The sequence below is a fragment of the Syngnathus acus genome, chromosome 11 (genome assembly GCF_901709675.1).
Source record: "Syngnathus acus chromosome 11, fSynAcu1.2, whole genome shotgun sequence".
Lineage (NCBI taxonomy): Eukaryota > Metazoa > Chordata > Actinopteri > Syngnathiformes > Syngnathidae > Syngnathus > Syngnathus acus.
The window spans coordinates 530,046-553,375 of record NC_051096.1 but is presented as its reverse complement, the minus strand read 5'-3'; the positions used below and the strand labels follow the sequence as shown (position 1 = coordinate 553,375).

Genomic DNA, 23,330 nt, shown 5'->3' with positions numbered 1-23,330 from the left:
CATTTATCCGCACATCTATTTTGACCTGGAATAAGATACCCCTTCAAATCAGATCAGCCACCTCTATTATGCAATTTAAACGGCTATACACATATTTTATAATAACAAACCAAACTTGCACCCATTAACAATAATATATATATATATATTATATATTGTATTGAAATGTATGTAATGTTATAGGAACCTGCTGTAAAACAGTTCTTGAACTGAGTCAGGCCAGTCCATGAAACTTTGATGTTACATGTCGACCTTTCCTTTAAATAAACTGAAACTGATGATTGATGATTTTCAGGACAGAATCCCCGGGCGCCATGATTCGTTGTGTGTCTATTTTTTATTTTGGTACTCGATGCCTGTGTAGTTTTTGTGAGCACAAGGGTCCGCTGTCAGCAGGGCTGTATGCTCACTGGCAGGAGTGCGATGATTTTTGTTTTTGTTGCCGAGTGTGGGGTGAACGGTCAATTTTCAGGAACTTGGGGATGACGGTTCTGGATGAGTGAAAGGTTCGACAAACTGGCTGCAAGGCATATGATGATGCGGTAGGACGTTTTGCCGGTTCCTTTTTGAATGCCTGGTGACACATTGAGTGAATGTGTCAGAGGGGGGGAGTTACATTTAAATGAGTAAGTAGATATAAAAGCTATTTGTGACATTCAATGTTTTTTCGGATTCAATTATTTTTGAGGCTTTAACAGGACGTGCCAGAATTCAACAGGCAGTGATGGAAGGAGCAGAAGACGCATCTCGAAAGGAAAGGAGTTAATGGGAGACAACAATCTGGAATGGATGCAAAGCGTGGTAATAATCTAGCGACAGTAACGGTTAAAGTGTCAACGGAAAAGCACGAATGATGACAAATCATACAGCTAATAGGGATTAGACTGCAGCACAATAGACAACAAATGTTTGGAAGGTAATTAAATAAAATAGGAAACTGGACCAGAAACAAGGAATAGGGAAAATTTCTTAACATATGAATGCATTAAAGCTGCTATTGAAGGGAAAGTATTTAAGAACACATTTTAAGAGGGTTAATTTGCATAACAAATATTGAAAAGAGTTGAATAGGTAAATCATCCATCCATCCATCCATCCATCCATCTTCTTCCGCTTATCCGGGGTCGGGTCGCGGGGGCAGCAGCTTCAGGAGGGACTCCCAGACTTCCCTCTCCCCAGCCACTTCATCTAGCTCATCCCGGGGGATCCCAAGGCGTTCCCAGGCCAGCTGAGAGACATAGTCTCTCCAGCGCGTCCTGGGTCGTCCCCGGGGTCTCCTACCGGTGGGACATGCCCGGAACACCTCCCCAGGGAGGCGTCCAGGAGGCATCCTGATGAGATGCCCGAGCCACCTCATCTAGCTCCTCTCAACGTGGAGGAGTAGCGACTCTACTCCGAGTCTCTCCCGGATGACCGAACTTCTCACCCTATCTCTAAGGGAGAGCCCGGACATCCTGCGGAGAAAACTCATTTCGGCCGCTTGTATCTGGGATCTCGTTCTTTCGGTCACGACCCATAGCTCGTGACCATAGGTGAGGGTAGGAGCGTAAATCGACCGGTAAATTGAGAGCTTTGCCTTTTGGCTCAGCTCTCTCTTTACCACGACGGACCGGTACAGAGTCCGCATTACTGCCGACGCTGCACCGATCCGCCTGTCGATCTCGCGCTCCATCCTCCCCTCACTCGTGAACAAGACCCCAAGATACTTAAACTCCTCCACTTGGGGCAGGATCTCATCCCCGATCCGGAGAGGGCATTCCACCCTTTTCCGATCGAGGACCATGGACTCGGATTTGGAGGTGCTGACCCTCATCCCGACCGCTTCACACTCGGCTGTGAACCGCTCCAGTGAGTGCTGGAGATCACGGCCTGAAGAAGCCAACAGCACCACATCGTCTGCAAAAAGCAGAGACGCGATGCTGAGGTCCCCAAACCGGACACCCTCAACGCCTCGGCTGCGCCTAGAAATTCTGTCCATAAAAATTATGAACAGAATCGGTGTCAAAGGGTAGCCTTGGCGGAGTCCACCCCTCACTGGGAACGAAACCGACTCTGCCGGAAATGCGGACCAAACTCTGGCATTGGTGATACAGGGACCGAACCGCCCTCATCAGTTGGCTCGGCACCCTGCACTCCCGAAGCACCCTCCACAGAACTTCCCGAGGGACACGGTCGAACGCCTTCTCCAAGTCCACAAAACACATGTGGACTGGTTGGGCGAACTCCCATGCACCCTCGAGGATCCTGCTGAGGGTGAAGAGCTGGTCCACTGTTCCACGGCCAGGACGAAAGCCACACTGTTCCTCCTGAATCCGAGGTTCGACCTCCCGACGGACCCTCCTCTCCAGCACCCCTGAATAGACCTTACCAGGGAGGCTGAGGAGTGTAATTCCCCTGTAATTGGAACACACCCTCCGGTCCCCCTTCTTAAAGAGGGGAACCACCACCCCAGTCTGCCAATCCAGAGGCACTGTCCCCGATGTCCACGCGATGTTGTAGAGACGTGTCAGCCATGACAGCCCCACAACATCCAGAGCCCTTAAGAAATCCGGGCGGATCTCATCCACCACCGAGGAGTTTTTTAACTCCCTCAGTGACTTCGACCCCAGAGATTGGAGAGTCCGCCTCAGAGTCCCCAGGCCCTGCTTCCACAATGGAAGGCGTGTAGGTGGAATTGAGGAGGTCTTCGAAGTATTCTCCCCACCGACACACGACGTCCCGAGTCGAGGTCAGCAGCACGCCATCTCCACTGTAAACAGTGTTGACGTTGCACTGCTTCCCCCTCCTGAGACGCCGGATGGTGGACCAGAATTTCCTTGAAGCCGTCCGGAAGTCATTCTCCATGGCCTCGCCAAACTCCTCCCACGCCCGGGTTTTTGCCTCAGCAACCGCCGAAGCCGCGTTCCGCTTGGCCATCCGGTACCTGTCAGCTGCCTCCGGAGTCCCGCAGGCCAAAACGGCCCGATAGGACTCCTTCTTCAGCTTGACGGCATCCCTTACCGCCGGTGTCCACCAGCGGGTTCGGGGATTGCCGCCACGACAGGCACCAATGACCTTACGGCCACAGCTCCGGTCGGCCGCCTCAACAATGGAGGCGCGGAACAAGGTCCATTCGGACTCAATGTCCCCCGCCTCCCCCGGGACGTGGGAAAAGCTCTGCCGGAGGGGGGAGTTGAAGCTCTTCCTGACAGGGGATTCCGCCAGACGTTCCCAGCAGACCCTCACAGAGCGTTCGGGTCTGCCAGGTCGGACCGGCATCTTCCCCCACCATCGGAGCCAACCCACCACCAGGTGGTGATCAGTTGACAGCTCCGCCCCTCTCTTCGCCCGAGTGTCCAAAACATGCGGCCGCAAATCCGATGACACGACTACAAAGTCGATCATCGAACTGCGGCCTAGGGTGTCCTGGTGCCAAGTGCACACATGGACACCCTTATGTTTGAACATGGTGTTCATTATAGAAAATCCGTGTCGAGCACAGAAGTCCAATAATAGAACACCGCTCGGGTTCAGATCGGGGGGGCCGTTCCTCCCAATCACGCCCTTCCAGGTCTCACTGTCATTGCCCACGTGAGCATTGAAGTCACCCAGTAGAACGATGGAGTCCCCAGAAGGAGCGCTCTCCAGCACTTCCTCCAGGGACTCCAAGAAGGGTGGGTACTCTGAGCTGCCGTTTGGTGCATAGACACAAACAACAGTCAGGACCCGTCCCCCCACCCGAAGGCGGAGGGAGGCTACCCTCTCGTTCACCGGGGTGAACCCCAATGTGCAGGCGCCCAGCCGGGGGGCAATAAGTATACCTACACCTGCTCGACGCCTCTCACCGTGGGCAACTCCAGAGTGGAAGAGAGTCCAGCCCCTCTCGAGAGGGCTTGGACCGGAACCCAAACTGTGCGTGGAGGCAAGTCCGACTATATCTAGTCGGAACTTTTCTGCCTCGCACACCAGCTCGGGCTCCTTTCCAGCCAGAGAGGTGACATTCCATGTCCCAAGAGCCAGCTTCTGCAGCCGGGGATCAGACCGCCAAGGTCCCTGCCTTTGGCCGCCGCCCAGCTTGCACTGCACCCGACCCCTTTGGCCCCTCCCACAGGTGGTGAGCCCATGGGAAGATAGGTAAATCATTTTGGGAAAATTGCAGGTCCACTGCTTCAAAAGGGCGACTGATTTGAACAGCGAGGTGACTTGAAGGGGAGACAAAGATAATGTACATAAACAAATTGGGTGAACAAAACTGACAGGACTGATACCCATTTGAGAATACTGAGAAAAATTTTAATCAAAGAGAAAATTTGGAGTAAAAATTAATATTTGGACTGGGAAAGAGCGATTGCAAAGACTGATTGACAGGACTTCAGACAGTGACAGCTGCAGCAGGAAAGACTAACTTGAACAGGCAGAAGTTACTCTGCTACAGGAGGGATCTTGCGAGACTGACAGCACGACGAGAAATAAGGGGGATTATTCATAACTCCTGGGGGGGAGTGTTTGTTTGTTTGTTTGTTTGTTTGTTTGTTTCAGGGATCACGTGGGCCTCTGAATCATAAGGAGTAGATGCCGAGAACGCTCGGAGGTTCTACTGAGCACGTCGATGAGACGACGACCACCAGTCGTCCCCCTGCCCCACTCAACCCCAAAAGAGAAGATTTTGTTTGCAGACGACTGGTTATGGAGATGTCGTCTACTAGGGGTGACCGAAGGGGGCCGGGAGGACTTCCGGCCTACGCTGGGCATTGCTGTTTTTTTATTGCAACTCAAGGTTTTGTGCTGTTGTCATCGTTAAATACTGGCAGTGGCTCCCAATTATTGCAGAACCCCTGGACGCTGACCGGGGCCTGGAAAGAGACTCTGAGGACGGTGAAGTGGACGTAAAGATTTTGGATGGACGGCAGGCCATGGGCAGTGATCCCGGCGCAAATTCACTACTGAGCATTCAGTGGACTGGACTTTGCATCGACAGGCACTTACATATGCAAGGGGGGCAACACTGAGGGCGCTTCAACGTTTCAGTATGCTGTGATATTGCGTCAATATTATATCAATCAGTACTTTATCTGATGACTACATGCTGCCTTACTTTATCTTATTCATTTACCTTGTCACATATTAACATTATGACAATGCAGTTTGACTGTTTAGCGGTCGGTGAACATGTCATTTCTTTTCCTTACTGTTTTGTGAGCTCATACTGTTTTGTGGATTGTGATATGTGCCAGGACTCCTTGTACCTGGCTGACGCCAGGTGGAGGGAATCACTGAGGATGTTAGAAAGGGCCTCCCTCTTTTTCCATGTCATTAGACTGGCAGGGCTTTTTCTCGAGGGAGGGCCGGCAACTTTTTGAGGTTTCTAACGGACCACGCCAAATTCATTGCTTCAAAAATTATCGACGGTATTGAGGTATTACCTGAGGGGGGTGGTTATCGTCATTTGGATAATGTGGACTTCAATTTTCTTTATTTGTGGTTCCTGAGAGGCCTCAGATTGCTGTCAGGGAGGAATTGGATACCAAAGTAGTTTGAGCTTTCCTAGTTAAAATAACCTTAAGTAGCATGCCTCGAGCGTGATATATGCTGTGCAGGTATAGGCCAAATTGTAGACGTGACCAGAAAATTTGGTTGGGTGAAGATTTTTGGATGTTTACCGATGTCATCTCTTTTTAGACCGTTTTCGGGACATTTATAAAGTCCCGGAGGGGGGAATGAGGTAAATTTTGGATTCTATGCGTCTCTGTATGTCACCTTAAATGGTGAGCTAGCTGCAGTGAGGAGACCATAAGCTATTTTTGCGGTACAGAGAAGCTCTAGTTTCAGTAATGTGTAGGTACTTAGAATATGGAAGGGCCATTCGTCCGTGACCAGGAAGACCTTTGTCCATGCCCTTTTAAGGGCATCGGAAGTAACCAGTAGAGTGAGACTCGGACCGCAGCTGTTGTCTTACGAGGTACAAATGATGGGGGAGAACAGAGAGAGAAGAGCAATAGCAAGGCGCGCGAGGGCTTTTTTGGGGCGAACATCTTTGCTGTCGAGAGTTGAAACATCTTTGCTCTTGGGGCCACTCAAACTTTTGGAGAGACATCACTCTGACATCGGTTGAATAAAATATTTTCCCAATCAGCCGTGTGTCATTGGAGTGCATCCTTCCCCGGGCCAGCCATCGGCCACCGAGTGTTTTTTTGGAGACCAGCGAAACAACAAAGACCATTCACCACACTTGCTCGCCTGAGTTTCCGCAGGAAATACAGGCGGCGCTGGGCCTTCTTCGCCAGTGATGCGGTGTTGGTGGACCAGGAGAGATCCTCACTGATTTGCACCCCCAGGAACCTGGTGCTGCTCACCCTCTCCACCACAGCACCATCGATGGTCAGCGGCAGGTGTTTAGGTGCTTTGAATATGGGGATGACAAAATATGATTTTCTAAATTTCTGCACCTTCACCTCCTCTCAGTTCATACTCCAGTGCAGACAGTGGCGGTAATGCAACATCAAACCGCACAAAAATACCGCAGAAGAAAAGAAGAAGGAAGCGGAGACCTGACGTCACATTTCCGTTAGCATGCGACTGCTAACAGCTACCAGCTAACTGGCTAACCGCTAGCCGCTCCGGTTTTCCGCTTCATTCGTAGCCCACCATGGCTGGAGGAGACTGGCGAGGCTTTGCGCTGGAAGAAGCCGAGTTCCTTTCCGGCCGCCTGAAGGACCTGCTGTCCTCCGGGCAAGCATACGTCGGAAGCCACCTGGGCTTGGACTTGGGTATGAAGCCCGAGCTGTTCCCGACCTGGCTCATTCTGACCACGGCCACCGTTAGCGCGCTGCTCTTGCTTGCCGTCACCTGGGCCGCCGTGTGCGGCGGCGGTGGCAGGAGGAGGAAGCGAAGCATCCTGGTGGTCACTCCCAGTGGCCGTGGCGATGGGCATCCCGTCGCCAAGACCACGGTGACCAAGATGGTTAAATTGGAAGAGACGAAGAAAAGACACTCCAAGAAAGGGGGGGAGAAGGTCTGACACTTTGAGTCGTTGAGGAAGAGAGCGTCGGTTAACTTGTTTAGCTAAATTGAATTGAATTTGTTGATTTGCAATAATAACGAGAACGCCATTTTGTCTTAATTCAGTAGGCAAGGCTTATCGTTGAGCTAATGACATGTCGCGTTCAAAATTATTCCGTTTCGATATCCAAACCCACGAAAAATCCCAATGTATTGCCATTACAGTAATAGTTTATTCGTCCAAAATTAATTTGCCTGCTTGATAAACAATTAAAGCTATTTAGTATTACTGCAAATATATTGCTCTCTTAACGCTCCTGTGCCGTTTAACACCCTTGCCAACTATAACCAGAACATCATTGTTAAACTAAAAGTCTAATCATTGTAAAGATGTTTGTAACATGTTTATGTCACATTTCAACAGAAACTTCAACCCAACGGACAGCCTGCTGCTGCTGCTGTGCTAGTACAACAGGAAGTCAAAGCCCCGAGGCTTCATCCGGATGTGCTTCGCAAGCTGCACCTGCCTTCCATCAAAACACGGAAGGTACCGTATTTTTCGGAAAATTACGGTATGTATGAAATAACAATAATATAAACAACAATTTTATCGAACCCTCCGTGTCACTCTAAATCAGGGGTGGGCAAACTTTTGACTTGCGGGCCGAACTGGGTTCTAAATTTGGACCGGAGGGCCGAACCAGGAGCAGATGGATGTAGTGTTTGTGTGAAGTAATATAAACGACCTGTAAAGGTCATTGCATAAAAGGTTTTGGCCTTTAGTAGGTAGTAAAGCATGGATATTCAAAAAAAGTTTTTTGAAAACAAATGCATTTATTAACAGCATTAAAAAAAAAACAAAAAAAACTGCTATCAGTGATTCTCATAAAATACGACACTGTTATTATGAATAACAGTATCCATCACTTCAGTGCATGCAGGTCAGATTAATGCAAGATGTTTATCTTATGAGATCACATCAAACGGCAAACATTCTGACCAAATATATCATCTTGAAGAATCGGTGAAAGCATACATCCAAATAACGTAATCAAAACGGCAACACGGTGAGGGGTATCTGAAAATCAGAGCAGAGTTTTAACTCACAAACACCTGGTAACAGAGGTGAGGAAACGGGAAACACTTCCTTAAAGTAAGCCTTAAGAACTTTACAGGTTAAGATTAGTCGCAAACAAGTGGTGCATCAACTGAGTACGTACACGCACTTGTGAGTGTGCACCGAGCTTTCTGACACGGCTTCCGGTAGTAAATGCGCAGGCGAGCGGTTCCCCATCTACTGGGGAAACGCAGTCATTGCAGGCAAAATGACAAAAAAAAACGTTTAATAATACAATTTATTCAGGGTTGGCGGGCCGGATTAAACGGTCCCGTGGGCCGGATGTGGCCCGCGGGCCGTAGTTTGCCCATACCTGCTCTAAATCAATAAATCCATCAGAATCTTCATCTTCCGTGTCACTTGAAAAAAAAAAAAAGGCAAGACGTGGGTTTGGTAACCGGCTCTTTATTTCACAAATCAAGAGCTCAACATGTGAGCCAACACACCCAAGCGCCCTGGATCGCTCTTCCGCTCCCCCCCTCTGCTGCCTTCACGGCCTCCCTAGAAAATCGGAAACTACTGAAGTTTAACAACATACACGTTGCTACTCTAAATAAACTATATGTCAAATAACTATAACATAAATAACAAGTTTATCGAATAATCTGCGTCACTCCAAATCATTAAATCTCCCAACTTCGGAAGTCAGTAAATAGAACTCATTTTCAGTTATTCAGTTCAATTATTCCACCGCCATAGTGCGCCCTTATGCACTTTAAAGTGAAAATAACATGTGAAGTGATCAACTATACTAGTAAGTAAAGTGTTAATGATCAAGTAAAAATTTGTGAAAAAATTCACATATAAATTGCTCCTGAGTATAAATCGCCCCCCCTCCAAATTATGAAAAAAACCACGATTTATAGTCCGAAAAATACGGTACCTTTACCATCGCCTCTTTTAGCTAAAAAATATGATGATGCTTTTGTTTGTGTACTTGCCTGCAGGCGCCCAATGCGCAGCTGCCCGCACAAGTGAAAAAAGACCAGAAGAAAAGGAAGACGAGTGTAAAACTGGCGCAGCAAGTGATTGCGCACGACGGGAAAGAAACTGACGAAGGTAATGGCCACCGACATTGTGAAATAGAAGCGTACACATGTTGCAAAGATATGGTCTGAGACCATTTGTTCGCTGCCAGGCGCGTGGGAGACCAAAGTGAGTAACCGCGAGAAGAAGCAGCAGCGGCGAAAGGAAAAGGGTGCAGAGCCCTTGAGTGGCTCAGAGGTGACGCACCCTGCCAAAGGCCATGTGGACTCCACCAGCAATGTGAAGAAGAAGAAAAACAGAGCAGCTAATGGTATGCCCAAGCCGAGGGACATCAATGCTTGTACACTTTGAGGTGGCATGGAAGCCCATTTTTAGAGCTCTTTGTTTCAGAGTTTCAAAACTCCAAATCAGCCGCCAAAGGAGGCAACGGTGTCAACGGCGGAAGCCGGACTGACTTTTCCGCCAAGGTCCCACCAACCCAAACGGGCTTCACCGAGACGAGCAAGTGGGGTGCCCCCTACTGCACCCGAACCGAACCCCGGTCCTGGGCCCAGGAGTCACAAGGCGCCAACATGAAATCGGATCTGGACCCAGCGTCTTTGTCCGTGCTACGACTGAACGCGGCCGCAGGTAGGACAGATGACTGACACCTCGTCGCACGTCTCGTCTCAAGGCCGTAGCGCCATCCCTCCTGTTGCGTCTGTCTTGTCTCCAGAGCCACTGTCTAAGTGCATGGAGCCGCAATTGATGCATCACGCCGATGACGAATGGGCGGGAATGAGTGAGTGTGGTCAATCTGTCCTTTTCACACGCTGCAAACCAGAGCAAAATTGACCTATCACGCCTTCACCTAATGTGTAATCTGTAGATAAAAGTGCTTCTCAAATACAGTCTTTCGGTGCAGCCCCCACGCTAATGCCAAGTAAACGCGTCTTTGCCGCAGAGGGCGAGGACGCCGGCACCGACTGGAACGCCCCCGTCGAGCACTGGGGCAATTATGAGGAGCCCCCTGTGGCGAGGGAGCGGACTCCTGCCAACAAGGTCTGACTTTCAAATTCCTCACGATGCCACAATGTCATTTTGCCTTTGAGACGTCCATCCAGCCATCTATTATGCACAGACGTATCATGGAAAATCCACTTCTTTTGCTTTTATATTCATTTTATTGTGTACTTTGTAATCTATCCCTCCAGGTGCTGCAGAGATACTTTTATGATCTGTTCGGGGGCTATTTTTTACTTCGTTCAGTTTTCTCTTTTTTCTATTACGTATTTTTATCTATTACATCACATCCGTTTAGGTGGGACTACCAAAGAAGATGATGGGTGTGGACAAACGGCTTTGAAAATCCGCCATCTTTATTACTCGGAGAGACTTTTGTAGTCCAAACAACTCAAGGAAGCCGAAGTGGAGAGATCATAATATTCCCTTGTTAGATGCATCAATCCACACAACTCCTTGCACCGTCCCCCAGCATCAGAACCTCAAATAAGTGCCTGGTCAAATTAAATTTTTCAAGCAGTGTTCCCATATCGGTGGGAAAAGTCCTGCTTGTTCAAGGATGAGTGTTTCAGAAATCTTTTGTTAGTATAGAGAAGGATTAAGAGATATAGAGAAGGTTTAAGCGGCAAGCTTGAGATACAAAAATAACACAAAAATAATATTTCACTTTCATATTATTGCCTGTCTCTGATGCACTCGTTTTCATAGCATTAGCGTCAGTCTTTCTGCTGATTTTAGAGCTGTGCGCTCTATGTTTTCACTTCTTGTGGGTGTATTTTGAGTTGTTTTATCAGGTGAATTGCATTGAAGGTGCTGTATTATTCTTGGGTAACACAATAATGTGTTAAATGCATTTGTTAGCTTCTCGCTAACGCTAGTATTAGCTTACTGGTTAGCTTGATTGCAGTGCTTGTTTAAGACGTGTTCATAGATATTGTGAGGGGATTTATTTTGTTACATGTAATGTATGTATGGACAAGTCTTCTGCGGTTGACATCTTTTAATCAATCAAAAAGTTTGCGGCGCAAGTAAATGCTACCTCGGCTTAAAAACTACAAATATGTCGACTGGAAAAGGAGGTGCACATCTTGCGGCCTGGAGGGAGTGGCGTGTGAAGTATCATTTGTATTTAAAGAGGCCGCACCAAAACCGCTTGCTCTGAGCTGCACCTCAGAACAAGGAGAAAAGAAGGACCTGTGATGCTATCAAAACGAGGAATTCAGACAATTCAATTCGTTCCACTTTATATAAACCACAACGGAATGAGTAAAACTTAAAACGGAAGAATTTATAAACGTGATACATAAGCTTTAAGATGTACACGGGTGTTGTCGTAGGCGTCGGCAGGCGAGAAGGAGAGCGAGGATCCGGCAGGGGGTGCCGGAAAGCCCAAGAAGAAGAGGAAAAAGAAGACGAGCGAAGAAGCGGCTCAGGCAAGACTTGTTTTGCTTATAATGTCGGCACGCCAGATCATGTGACAAAATATTAACACGTATGCGTGCTTTGGCAAAATTGCAAATGTGGTACTGACGTGGTTATGAAATGTCTTACTGTCTCTTTAATGAATTGCAGTCTTGCAGAAAATGTCTTTCATTGAAAGTGTTGTGATTGACCGATATTAGGCGGTAATCATGGCACCCAAACCTGAAGATCTTTCCATCGCTACCTCCAAAAAGCCGATCATATCATCTTGGAGTAAGTCTGAATTCTTCTTGCAAAATCAAACATGAGCAAATGAGTTTGTTCAAATTAGTTTTGTGTTTGGTAGAGGGACCCGAGCAAAAGGCAGCGGCGGCAACAGCAAACAAAGACAAGAAAAAGGTCAGACGGGAAACCTAAAAGTCACCTGACGACTCTTTTTCCAACCTTTGTATGCAAACGATTGTGGAATTTGTCAATATGCAATAATGAGCAGCTTCCTTCTCAATACGGTTTTAATCCAATTCTTGCTAATATAATAAGACAAAGATGACTGACGTAATGTGATGTAATGTGGCGAGGAGGAGATCCTCTGGACTTGAGTCTTATTTGCACTAATTTTGCTGCCCACTGGACTTTTATCATTGAGGTTCCATTCTTTTGCACTTGTTTGTTTACACTTTTATTGATTGACTTTCCTGCTGTTCGAACAAATCCATTTACAGTTGCAATTTAAACAATTAACAATTTCGGATCAAATTAAAGCCACAGCAGGATACTTTAATGTGGAAAAATATAAATTCAATGCAATTTAACATTGGAATTTAAATAAACAAAAAGAACAGCACGGGGCCAACAATTTGGCACCTTGATTGAAAATCAACAATTAAGATTTAATCAAGCACTTCGATGCGTTAGCGTAGTGTTGAAATGTTTTAACCGAACTAGAAAAATATGAATTGAAAATGACAATTGCCTTTATGAAACAGCCACTAGGGGATTGCAATGCGAAATAAATGAAGTCACTGTAAAAAGACATTTTAAATCGCTGAATCTTTCAAGTCGACTGTAATCTAAATGAGCGCAAATGCTCATTAAGCGCCATCAAGTGGTGACGTAAGAAATTGATTATCTCCGTTTGTTCCACTCTTGTCACCCTTCGTCATGCTGATAACAACAAATGAGCGATTGTAGCTGCTGATGTGGTCTAAAACAAAAAAAAAAATGCTCGCTCCCACTTATTTATTATTATTTTTTTTTAATCAGCTTTAAGTGGAACATGAAAAACAACCAGTCGCGGGAATTTGATTCCGTTGCCTTAACCTGTCGTCAGTTGTATGTAAAAGTGCTCCGGCGACCTGTTTTGCTCTTCTGTGTGGTTTCCTTCCAATTGTAACTTTTGATGTCAACTGAGTCTTGCATGACTTTGTAGAAGAATAAGAATCGTGACATTTGTCAATGGAAAGCAGCAAGCAGCTTTGCCTGTTTGGCCATCTGGTGTGTTAAATAGATTTTTTTTTTAAATTAAACAAAAACATGTTGTTTGCATGTTAAAAAAAGAACAAAAATAAATGTAACAAGGCAGGGATGGGGCCTAGATTATTACTAATGTTGAATCCATGTATTTCTATAATTGAATAACTTGTCTGAAAGAAATTATTTTTGTTTATTCAGGTGATATAAATGATGTTTGTATGTATCAAAATGTACATTCATCAACTTACCCTTGGAAGTTGATGAATATTTCTCTTTTTTTCATCAGCGATCAGTTATCTAGTGAAAGAACATATGATTTGTCATCCGGCAGATAAAATACAAATGTTATGTTCAGGTCATAACAAAATCCTCCAATTGCATCGTTAGCTAGCTGAATGCCTCCTTGACGAGAGGGGTTTGAATGAGCTTCCTGTTGTCACCACTAGAGGTCGGCCAAAGCCAATTCATTCATTTTGGCAAACAAAAGTCAGCCAAGTTTGGACACATGTTCCTTTCTTCATCTTGATTTATATGCTGTAGATCACAAATTTGGTCAATATGCGCCAACTCGGCCCCTTTCTGTCCGCATCCAGCCCCTCGCTCTCGTTCTGCCGTAAATGCTGACCGGGCTTGTGTTGCATTTAAGTGTTCGGTATGCTGTTTGTAAAAAGGATTTTGCCCCCCGCCGCCCCTATGAATGGAGGCAGCGAGGCGGACGTCGATGCGTGGGATCCCGGCGGTCGTCAAACGCTGACCTCCGTAAAACATGACCGACCTGCAGGGATTACAGTACAAATGGCTGGGGGGGGGGGGCACAAGGTGGCCAAAGTTCTCTTTGTTCATTAGTCAGTCAGAGCATTGGTCAGTTTGTCTGTCCCGAGGCGCATGTGTTTGTCAGTCCTTTGGTCATGCCGGACTGATGTGTCTATGGCGCACATCTGCGCAATCCTTGACGAGAGTAAGGAACAACGGCATTCCATCATCACTGTTGCAAACCTGTCTGTTTTGTCTTCACGGGCTCCCTCCAACCACAAATTTCTCCTTGAATGCCTTTTTTTTTTTTCCTTTTTTTTTTCTTTTATATTCACGGTTATGTAACCAACACGTTGGCTAAGAACGTGGGGGTGAACTTAGTGAGTCTCTTGTCAATTTTCAGGAGTTCAACAAGTCATTTTTCATCCGCTTTAATAACGTCCAAGTGTCAGCAGCTCGTGGGAATTCTTTAGCCATTGTCCAGGCCGCTTTTCTTGCTTCCTTGTATAAGCAGCCAGGCTCGGCTATAGCTCGACAGGAGGCTTGGGGTTCAAGGAATGCGTGTCGGGCGGGACAAAAGGAGGGTCACTAACATCCCTTCCCTCGCGGCAGGGCATCATGTGATTATTAATTGCTCAAGCGGGTCAAATCCAGACTTACCTTGTGTCAAAATTCTTTGCCATCTCCAATTAATCCTGAGATGTTACGCCGGGATCAAAGGGATTGACTGGATTTGGAATTTATTGGCTCGTTTCCTACTACCTTGTCATTTTATAGAGATTTTTTTTCAGGGGGGGTGCCAGTGGTCAGTCAGTCAGTCGGCCTGTCTGTTGGTTGCTCTGTCAATCGGAAGGGTTTTGTCTGTCCATGGGTTGGTTGGTCTGCAGATGGTCAATCTATCCGTCGGCCTCCAATCATTGGTCTGTCTTTGTCTTGGCCAACCTGGCGGTCTGTCTGTCCGTCCGTCTGTCTGTCCCACCCTACCTCCCTCCCTCCCTCAAAAAAACAAGTCTTTAGAAGTGTTTGCTTTTTTAACCCGCAGTTGTGCGTGTCCGCCATCCAGCTGGATGGCATCCCGCCGATTTTCACACGGGCGTCGGCTCAGTCTTCCCCTCTCGACTCTCGGAGCCCCTCAAGGCCGATAAGTCCTATGAGCTTTAACGAGGGGCCGTTCAAAGGCCTGTTTACAAGAGTAAACAATCGCTCATCCTGTGCCTTAATGGCTTCTCAGCCTGCCCGTTATTGCCTAATGCGCACACGTCACCTCACAAAAAAAAAAAGTGTGCAGGAGGTCAACCATCCTTTGCTAATAGCGCGGCGGGTCAAGGCCGCCGAGCCGTCTGTAGCGGGAAAGTCCGGACGGCAGAGGAGGAAAATGGGATCATGCCGGAGAAGTTTCACGTTCCAAACAGAAACGGCAAGATCGCGCCATCCCTGGAGAGGAAACTGGGGGAGGTAGACATGATAACAAAACAAACAGCCCTGAAAACAATCTAATGTAGCACAGGAGGTGAAAGAAGTGGGGAAGCAAAACAAATGTAGAAATGAATCACTTGCATTCAAATCTCATTTGAAGATCCTAATGTGGTCATGTTGTTGATTGCTGACTTGTAGAAGTTGCAGACGCCAGATGTTTGGTCCCCTTCATGCTGTGTCCATACAATGCTGACAAATAAACATTTCAGCACACAGGATTTAGGTCAGTCTAATTTATACGCCCGTAGCTTATCTGATTTTTCTTGCATAAACGCAAGATTAGCGAAAGTGGGCCTGAAGGCCATTGTCTTGCATTTGTTTGTGTAGCTTCACTTGAAAGATTTCCATCATCCTGACAGGGGACAGGAACGCATGCTGAGGGGGGGGCGCTCTTGTTTTTCTGACTGGAAAGTTGAGTGGGGTGTTGTGAACTGTCTGTTCTTTCACAATTGGAGAATGTTTTGGCAAGATTTGTACACGTTTTAAGCGTTCAACTGAAGTTGGAAATCATACAAACACTTTGTGCCTTGGCTGTTTTTAGGTTGCGAAAAAGGTCACGTCGTATTGTTCTTAAAGGTCTCATCAAGCTTAAGACAAGGACAAGCAGAGGAAGGGCGTCCACGCTCCCGCTCAAGTGGAACTTTCCAGATGTTATGCCGAGGACGTGACCGAGAGCCCTTCAAACAAAAGCAACCCCCCCTTCCCCTTTGCACCACCTCTGGACTGGCTTGAAGTGAGCCAACTGTGCTTTTTATCCGGGGATGGAGCGCATACGTGTTTGCAAAGCCTGGCTGGGTTGACGGAAACAACACCAAACGGCTGCCGACAGCCTTGTGACGATTGCATCGCTTCCTGCGCCGCTTCCCCGTTTGCACGGCAAACCTTCCCAGAAAGCTCCCTCCCCGCTCCCAATAGCGATAAGGTTCAAACATAGGAAGGAAAACAGCAGTCAAAACATTCGGTACGCCTGCTCAGCCGTGTCAGCGCTATTCATTGAACACGTTCCCTTCGGGTATGGTCGCCTTTCCATTGTTCGCAAACGGCGGGCTGCTGTTATGCACAGCACAAATTCAAAGTTGGATTTGTGCAACATGGTTAATGTGACTGACTTCTCTTTCATTTCAGGATGGAGAACAAAATCTGTCTTTGGGACCTCAAGTGACCCCTTTTTCATTCCTTCAGCTTGCTCGACATGTGCAATGGGAAATGTTTGACCTCTTGCAAGGAGGGAAAAAAGAAGACATTTCCTCTGTGATGCACCGGCCAGAGCGGATGTTCCTGCTGCCGGAGGGGAATTGGACATCAAGCTCGCTGACCTTTTCAAGTGTTTGCTGTTTGAGCTGCGGATGGAAAGCAATCAAAGGCAGGAAGCCATTTTGGTTCCGTCCAGGCCGATTGTTATCGGTAGTAAAAGGCACACTTTGACAAATGAGCTTTATTGAAATTTGCACCATTTTCAGGATTTTGGAGCAAACACACCAAAACAAAACTAGACAAAATGGACGCTCATGAAACTGAGCCTGTCATGGGTCCGGCGCGGCGGTGCTAGCGGCGGTGGCCACGTCATCACGCCTCCCTCACGTATGTCCTCACCGCCACCACATCTCCCATGATGCACCTCTGCGCAAAAAACAGTGAGCCCCATGAGGTACATCTCTGGAAATTCATTCCATCCTACAAATGCGGATCAACAGTCCAATCACAAGACTCGGATATGCTGAAGCAAATGCTCACCGCTATTAACTTGCCATCAGTGACCTCTCTTTCGATGCGCGTCTCTTTGCTGTCCCAGGTCTGCTTCTGCACGAGTTTGCCGTTCTCCAAGCTGACGACGCTCTGCGCACAAGAGCGAGTCATTCAGGTCAGCGGACGAAAATCAACAGAGAAAGGCAAGGCGAGTGTGGGATTCGAACCCGCGTCTTCCTGTCGTCGGCGGTGGTCTCTTCGAAGGGCTCGTCGAGCTTGAACTTAATCTCGGACGTCTTGAACGTGCTGTGCGTCTTCATGCTGATGGCGCCCCGGTCGTCCACTGTCACGATCAAGTTGGGCTTGGTACGGTTGCCCACCTGCCGGATGGCGAAGCCGACACCTGCGCGCCACCACGAGCACACGGTAAGGGGGGGGGGTCCAAAGGGGATTCCATGCACAATGGTGGCTTTGTGTTTAAAAAAATGTACAGTAATCAACAAAACATTTATCCTACCAATGGCTTTCATGTAGTCGTCAAAGTTCTCGCTGGAAACCATCTTCCACGTCCCGACAAACTTCTCGACCATGGTTGCAAAAGTCTTTGCTTTTTTGCTGGTATTCCAAACTTGTTTAAGCTCCAAAGTCTGGCAGCGGAGTAAGCGCTCTCGGTATTTATGAGGCACGCAGGTCCAATCAGAAAAGGGGACGGGGGTGCAAAACCCCGCCCCCGGCTTCACTCACCCTGCTTGCTATGAGCATCTTTGCCTAACACTACTAAAACTCATGACGGGATATTAATTTTTCACGAAAGTCATTGTGGAAAGGTTTTACAAACAAACGTACGGCATTAACGTAAGCGTTTTGTCCATATAATGTGAAAATAAGGCTCTACTTTTGGGTGGAACAATTGTTTTACAATTCAACATAAAATGAGCTATCACTTAAAAAATAACTTTGCTTTGAGAAGTGAACTCAAATTTATTGATAAAATTGCTAACTGGAACATGATGCATTTGTTAATGTGACTTGAACCGAACCATCTAGTCAATTCTCGGGTATTTTAGGCGCACAAAAGACACATGACTGGGTGAAAGGTTTGTTTGGTCATTCTTTTCTGTGCTTCAGAAAAAGCACTTGTGTATTAAAGGTCATCGCTTGCCAAATATCCTCCCTACATAATCTGAGTAAAGATCCCGCCCCGCAACCATTCAGGCAGATTACGTAACATGGCCCTCTGTGGATCGACTTTTTGGAGAGGATTGAAGTTGTACCCACACGGTGGCTTATAAAAATCAGATGATACATGTTTTATTATAAATATCCAGTCCTGTACACATTAGTATTGTGATTGTTCTTTGTTATTTGGCCGCAGCCTTGGCTTGGGGGTCCTTGGACGTGCACCTAGCCTGGAAGGCGCTGAGCATCTCGCTGCTGGTCAGGTTGGCGCCCTTCATCAGCAGCCTCTCGCCATCCACTGAGGAGGAAGACAAAAGCGGGAGGATCTGCTCACAACAATGACACAAAGGCCGGTTGGAAAAAGGGAAGTGTGAGTAAAGGTCAAGCGGCGCGCACACAATGGGACGGTGAGGCGCTCTTGACCTATGGTAGAGATGCATGTGTTTGCACTCATAAAATGGATGAATGACATGTGGCAGCAGCGGAAGCTTAGTTCAACACAAGCAGGCTTTGTTCAACCTCCGTCATACTTAATGCTTTTGCGCCATCTTGTGGCATCTTGGTGATGTCAACGTAAATTGAGGAGCTGCGCTGAGAATACTGTATTTTTCAGACTATAAGTCGCGTTTTTTTTCATAGTTTGGGTGGTGGGGCGACTTACACAGAGGAGCGACTTATGTGAATTTTTTCACAAATTTTCAAAATTCAAAAAAAAAAATAAAAATTGAAACCGCGATGTAGCAAGGGATTACTGTAATTTGAATTTCAAGTGACGTCAGCGGCGCGGCGGTTGTTTACATAAAAGGACAAAGATTCGATCACGGGATGACGAAGGGCCCCACGTACATCATTAGCGGCTTTGTTTGTAAGTGACACGGAGGACGAAGAGTTTGAAGGATTTAATGATTTGGAGTGACACAGAAGGTTTGAAAAACTATGATGGCTTTTACGCACGCCTGGTCCTACTCTACGAAGCTCTCTTTCACCTCCGTGGATGGAAGTCAGGGGCCGGCACTTGGCCGGGTGGCTGTCCGGGAACGGTGGATGGGGCTCGGACATGGCTTTTGCGCACGCCCGGTCCTATTCTCTGGAGCTCTCTTCCACCTCTGTGGCTGGAAGTGCCACCTCCGGGGATGGAAGCCCACGCCGCCACACGCCTGGAAGTCGACGTCGGTGCTTGGGGCCGCGTGGCGGTGAACTATTTATGTTATAGTTATTTGACAGAGATGGGACCAAGTCACACATGTGCAAGTCTCAAGTGAGTCTCAAGTCTTAACCTTCAAGTCTCAAGTAAGTCCCAAGTCATTTTTTTCTTGGGCAAGTCAAGTCAAGTCCTTAAATAGGTAAAGTCAAGTCCAAGTCAAGTCCTTAAATAAGTCAAGTCCAAGTCAAGTCACCTTATTATTGCAATTTTACCCGCAGAATCTGATCTTAGTAACGTGAAAAGCCAAGATATAAGTAACTTTAAGTAACCATCATTGTCCAATGTGTCTAACCCAGACATGGGCAAACTACGGCCCGCGGGCCACATCCGGCCCACGGGGCCGTTTAATCCGGCCCGCCAAACCTGAATAAATTGTATTATTAATTTTTTTGGGGTCATTTTCCCTGCAATTGCTATGTTTCCCCAGTAGATGGGGAAGCGCCCGCCCGCGCATTTACTCCCGGGAGCCGTGTCAGAAAGCTCGGTGCACACTCACAAGTGCGTGTGCGTACTCAGTAGTACGTAGTAATTTCATCTATCAGTGCCGAATTTCGAGTGTAGGCTGTGACGTCAATATTCTCGTAATTCGCGCGCTGAGTTTTCAGATACAGTTTTACGCTAATGCCACCCACAAACCTTCCCCTGGAATCATTCCATTAAAATGAGTGGCCCGAAGAAAAGAAAGGTGGACACTGAGTGCCGAATGTTAAAAAAGAGTGGACAATTTGGCTCGACCTACGTGTGTGAGATGTTCAGCCACATGAACGTCAACAAAGCCCGTCACAGATCTAGGTTAACGGACCGACACCTCGGCTCTATCCTAAGAATTACCACAACGAATTTTACTCCAGACTATGATGCACTAGCAAAAAAGGGAAACCAACAATACTATTGATTTCTTTATTACTTTATTTAGATGCATTCTTTCACTGATTCTTCAAGATGATGTATTTGGTCAGAATGTTTGCCGTTGGATGTGATTTCGCCTCATTAGATAAACATATTTCATAAATCTGACCTGCAGGCGCTGAAGTGATGGAAGATGTTATTCATCATAACAGTGTCGTATTTAATAAGAATCACTGATAGTAGTTTTTTGGTGAAATGTTTTTTTTAATGCTGTTAATAAATGCATTTGTTTTCAAAAAGCTTTTTTTAATATCCATGCTTTGGTATCTACTAAAAGTAAAAACCTTTTATGCAATGACCTTTACATGTCATTTATATTACTTCACACAAACACTACATCCATCTGCTCCTGGTTCGGCCCCCCGGTCAAAATTAAGAACCCAATTCGGCCCGCAAGTCAAAAAGTTTGCCCACCCCTGGTCTAACCTGTTTAAAAAATATGACAATAATTTGGATTTGCACTGTAATTACTGATATTCAGTAAAATACACCATGGAATCAAACAAAAAAGAAATTACCTCATACAATGATTGACAGCTAAATCTAAACAAATGAACGTCTGCCGACAGTGTCTGACACATTTGAGTTGCAAATATGAAAAAATAATCTGAAAAAAATCTGAAAGAATAAACCCATTAAAGAGCATTAGAAACATTTTATGTTTCATCTGTAACATCTGGAGACACCAGAGCTCTAGAAACTCCAAACGGACAAAGTTTGAAGTTGTCGTCTGGCTGTCTGAAATGTTTCTGTTGCATATCTTGCACTGTGATGTCCGTCTTTTGCCGTCATAAAGGTAATTACGATAGCCGAAGGGGATGACTCGCGGTACCGCTCCCGCTGACATGTTTGTGCATGTCTGATATAAAGGGGCGTGATTCTCCAATAAACACGTTAGGTAGGTAGAGAGGGCACGACTGATTGATTGACAGGGTAGCGATCCAAACATGACAACGCCATTCTCAGCCTGCGCTCCTACCGTGTTATCGATATTACTTTTTAAAATGTATTATTAATTTTATATTCAAACTGAAAACATAAACTAAATAACACTGAAGTCATTCAAGTCATCGTGTCCCAAGTCAAGTCAAGTCCCGAGTCTTTAACTTCCAAGTCCAAGTTGAGTCTCAAGTTTTTTTATTTTTGTCAAGTCACAAGTCATCAAAACAGCGACTCGAGTCGACTCGAGTCCAAGTCACAGTGACTCGAGTCCCCATTTCTGTTATTTGATATATTTTATTTCGTGTAGCAACTTGTATATGTTTTTATCGTTACAGTTCAGTAGTTGTTGGCTCGTTGAATTCTTGTTTTGTTAAAAAAAAGAGCCGTTTACCAAACCCACGTCTTTCCTTGTACTTTGTTAACGCTACAATATGGTTATATACTAGATCTGTGGAATAACGACGAGGCTGACGTCAGGGTGCACGCGCGGCGTTGTTGACAAAGGACGAGGAATTTGATCGATGGATTTAATGATTTGGAGTGACTCAGATGGTTTGATAATATTATTGCTTATATAATAGTTATTTGATAAATAATTTATATCTCGTTATATGGGCCTGTGGAATATTTTGAAGTGCAAGCGCCATCAGCAGTGCGCACCCAGCCGTTGACATAAAGGACGATCGATGGATTTAATGAATTAGAGTGACACAGATGGTTTTGGTGTTATTTATGTAATAGTTATTTGAATAACTCTGAATGTTACGTCAGGCCCGTTCTCAGCTTTTCGTTTGTGTTTATGTCACGTTAGCATACCTATCGTTTAGCCTGTTGTTGCTCGTTCATGTCTGTTCTTGTTGGATTTTGTCGAATAAATTTCCCCCAAAATGCGACTTATACATGGTTTTTTTCATGTTATTGTGCATTTTATGGCTAATGCGACCTATTCCAAAGCGACTTTTAGTCCGAAAAATACGGTAATGTTTTATTGTCATTGTGCAACAGGTACACAACGAAATTGGACAAATGTTGTGCCATTGATGGGCAATTCGATTTTCATCCTTTATCATGCAAATAAATGAGCCGACCCTTACCATAAGTGACATCCACAACTGGTTCTGATTTGTCGTGTTTCACCATGGATATCACCTCGCAGTTTGAATTGGTCAATCTGGCCTTCTCCGAACCCACCACGACCAGGAATTCCCTACAGGAGGCGACGAAGACACATTCCAGATGCCTTATATACAGTCCGTTGCATTTTAAACACATCCGGCCTTTGTTAAGCTATCAGTGTAATTTAGCAAACGTTTCTTGCATGCAATAGTTGAAACTTTTTCGTCCGGATAAAACGGCGAGGACTAAAAATCGCAAATGACAACCATTTTATTTCCATAGTGTTAAAAGGTGTGGCTAATTAGCAACATGCTAATGCGACGACCCGTGTAAACCGTAAAAGCGACCTTTTAAGCACGGCGTAAAATACACCAAATGAATCGACAGTAGTCCTACCGCGTCGAGCGGACGTTGGCTTCGAAAGGACAAAAGTGGGTGGCTATTTTCTTCACCGCCTTCAACACCACGGTCGCTCGACGGGGGGGCGCCATGTTTGTTTCACCTTTCACCCGGAAAGGAAGAGATGCAACGATCGGCGCGTTATTCCTAAGTGGCCGCCGGAGGACGCCACGCGACAAATCAAATCATAGAAAAAAGCGCACAGCCAATTGAGGAAAAGTGAATAACTCGGATATTTTAGGGGAGAATGTTTTTTTCGGGGTTAATAATACAGAAACGCTGGTTTGTGTTCAATATTCGATTCATTAATTTAGATATATTTTCCCAAAATGGGTTGGTTAAAATGTATTCAAAATTATTGTTCATCATAAACAAAATAATTTAAGAATTATATACTTAAAAAAATGATTACATAATTTGATTTGATTTTGGGGAAATGTAAAATCAAACTATCTTAGCTGTTTGTGTGTGTGCGTGTGTGCGTGTGTGCGTGTGTGCGTGTGTGCGTGTGTGTGTGTGTGTGTGTGCGTGTGTGTGTGTGTGTGTGTGTGTGTGTGTGTGTGTGTGTGTGTGTGTGTGTGTGTGTGTGTGTGTGTGTGTGCGCGCGAATGAGTTTGTGTATGTGAAGGAAATGCTGTCTAAATTTAGTTGGTATTTGGTTCCACTGTTGCAGGCGGCGGTCACATT

At 46.1% G+C, this 23,330-nt stretch overlaps 3 protein-coding genes across 11 annotated transcripts; 1 reads left to right on the top strand and 2 right to left on the bottom strand.

Annotated features, from left to right (window-relative positions):
• The first annotated feature begins 474 nt into the window (after window positions 1-474).
• LOC119130214 (protein LYRIC-like) lies at window positions 475-18,329 on the top strand. 9 transcript variants are annotated; one of them, XM_037263955.1, is made up of 14 exons: window positions 475-488; window positions 6,802-6,991; window positions 7,403-7,525; window positions 9,043-9,154; window positions 9,234-9,392; window positions 9,473-9,712; window positions 9,798-9,863; window positions 10,026-10,123; window positions 11,422-11,517; window positions 11,707-11,779; window positions 11,853-11,905; window positions 16,334-16,571; window positions 16,669-17,320; window positions 18,270-18,329. In XM_037263955.1, the coding sequence occupies exons 2-13, from the start codon at window positions 6,938-6,940 to the stop codon at window positions 16,755-16,757; spliced, it is 1,401 nt and encodes a 466-aa protein (XP_037119850.1). In that variant the 5' UTR covers window positions 475-488; window positions 6,802-6,937; the 3' UTR covers window positions 16,758-17,320; window positions 18,270-18,329. The 9 variants fall into 9 exon arrangements, with proteins under 9 accessions (XP_037119850.1, XP_037119845.1, XP_037119844.1 ...); XM_037263954.1 differs by lacking the exon at window positions 475-488 and adding an exon at window positions 6,653-6,752 and having other exon boundaries at window positions 6,800-6,991; XM_037263950.1 differs by lacking the exon at window positions 475-488 and having other exon boundaries at window positions 6,538-6,991; window positions 16,391-16,571.
• fabp4a (fatty acid binding protein 4a) lies at window positions 16,629-17,575 on the bottom strand. Its single transcript, XM_037264268.1, has 4 exons — window positions 17,412-17,575; window positions 17,122-17,297; window positions 16,943-17,044; window positions 16,629-16,828 (listed from the first exon to the last, which is right to left on the bottom strand). The coding sequence occupies exons 1-4, from the start codon at window positions 17,482-17,484 to the stop codon at window positions 16,775-16,777; spliced, it is 405 nt and encodes a 134-aa protein (XP_037120163.1). The 5' UTR covers window positions 17,485-17,575; the 3' UTR covers window positions 16,629-16,774.
• On the bottom strand, window positions 18,190-22,783 carry mrpl53 (mitochondrial ribosomal protein L53). Its single transcript, XM_037264286.1, has 3 exons — window positions 22,641-22,783; window positions 22,223-22,335; window positions 18,190-18,371 (listed from the first exon to the last, which is right to left on the bottom strand). The coding sequence occupies exons 1-3, from the start codon at window positions 22,733-22,735 to the stop codon at window positions 18,256-18,258; spliced, it is 324 nt and encodes a 107-aa protein (XP_037120181.1). The 5' UTR covers window positions 22,736-22,783; the 3' UTR covers window positions 18,190-18,255.
• Between the last annotated feature and the right edge of the window lie 547 nt (window positions 22,784-23,330).

Excerpts from the sequence above, each read along its gene's own strand:
- LOC119130214 (XM_037263949.1), top strand. The coding sequence starts at position 6,626 with ATGGCTGGAGGAGACTGGCGAGGCTTTGCGCTGGAAGAAGCCGAGTTC. Across the intron at positions 10,124-11,421 it reads AGCGGACTCCTGCCAACAAG|GCGTCGGCAGGCGAGAAGGA; the intron begins GTCTGACTTTCA and ends GTGTTGTCGTAG. Across the intron at positions 11,906-16,333 it reads CAAACAAAGACAAGAAAAAG|GATGGAGAACAAAATCTGTC; the intron begins GTCAGACGGGAA and ends CTTTCATTTCAG.
- fabp4a (XM_037264268.1), bottom strand. The coding sequence starts at position 17,484 with ATGGTCGAGAAGTTTGTCGGGACGTGGAAGATGGTTTCCAGCGAGAAC. Across the intron at positions 17,045-17,121 it reads CCGACGACAGGAAGACGCGG|AGCGTCGTCAGCTTGGAGAA; the intron begins GTTCGAATCCCA and ends TCTTGTGCGCAG. Across the intron at positions 16,829-16,942 it reads CTGATGGCAAGTTAATAGCG|AGGTGCATCATGGGAGATGT; the intron begins GTGAGCATTTGC and ends TTTTTTGCGCAG.
- mrpl53 (XM_037264286.1), bottom strand. The coding sequence starts at position 22,735 with ATGGCGCCCCCCCGTCGAGCGACCGTGGTGTTGAAGGCGGTGAAGAAA. Across the intron at positions 22,336-22,640 it reads GCCAACGTCCGCTCGACGCG|GGAATTCCTGGTCGTGGTGG; the intron begins GTAGGACTACTG and ends CGCCTCCTGTAG. Across the intron at positions 18,372-22,222 it reads AGTTGTGGATGTCACTTATG|TGGATGGCGAGAGGCTGCTG; the intron begins GTAAGGGTCGGC and ends CTTCCTCCTCAG.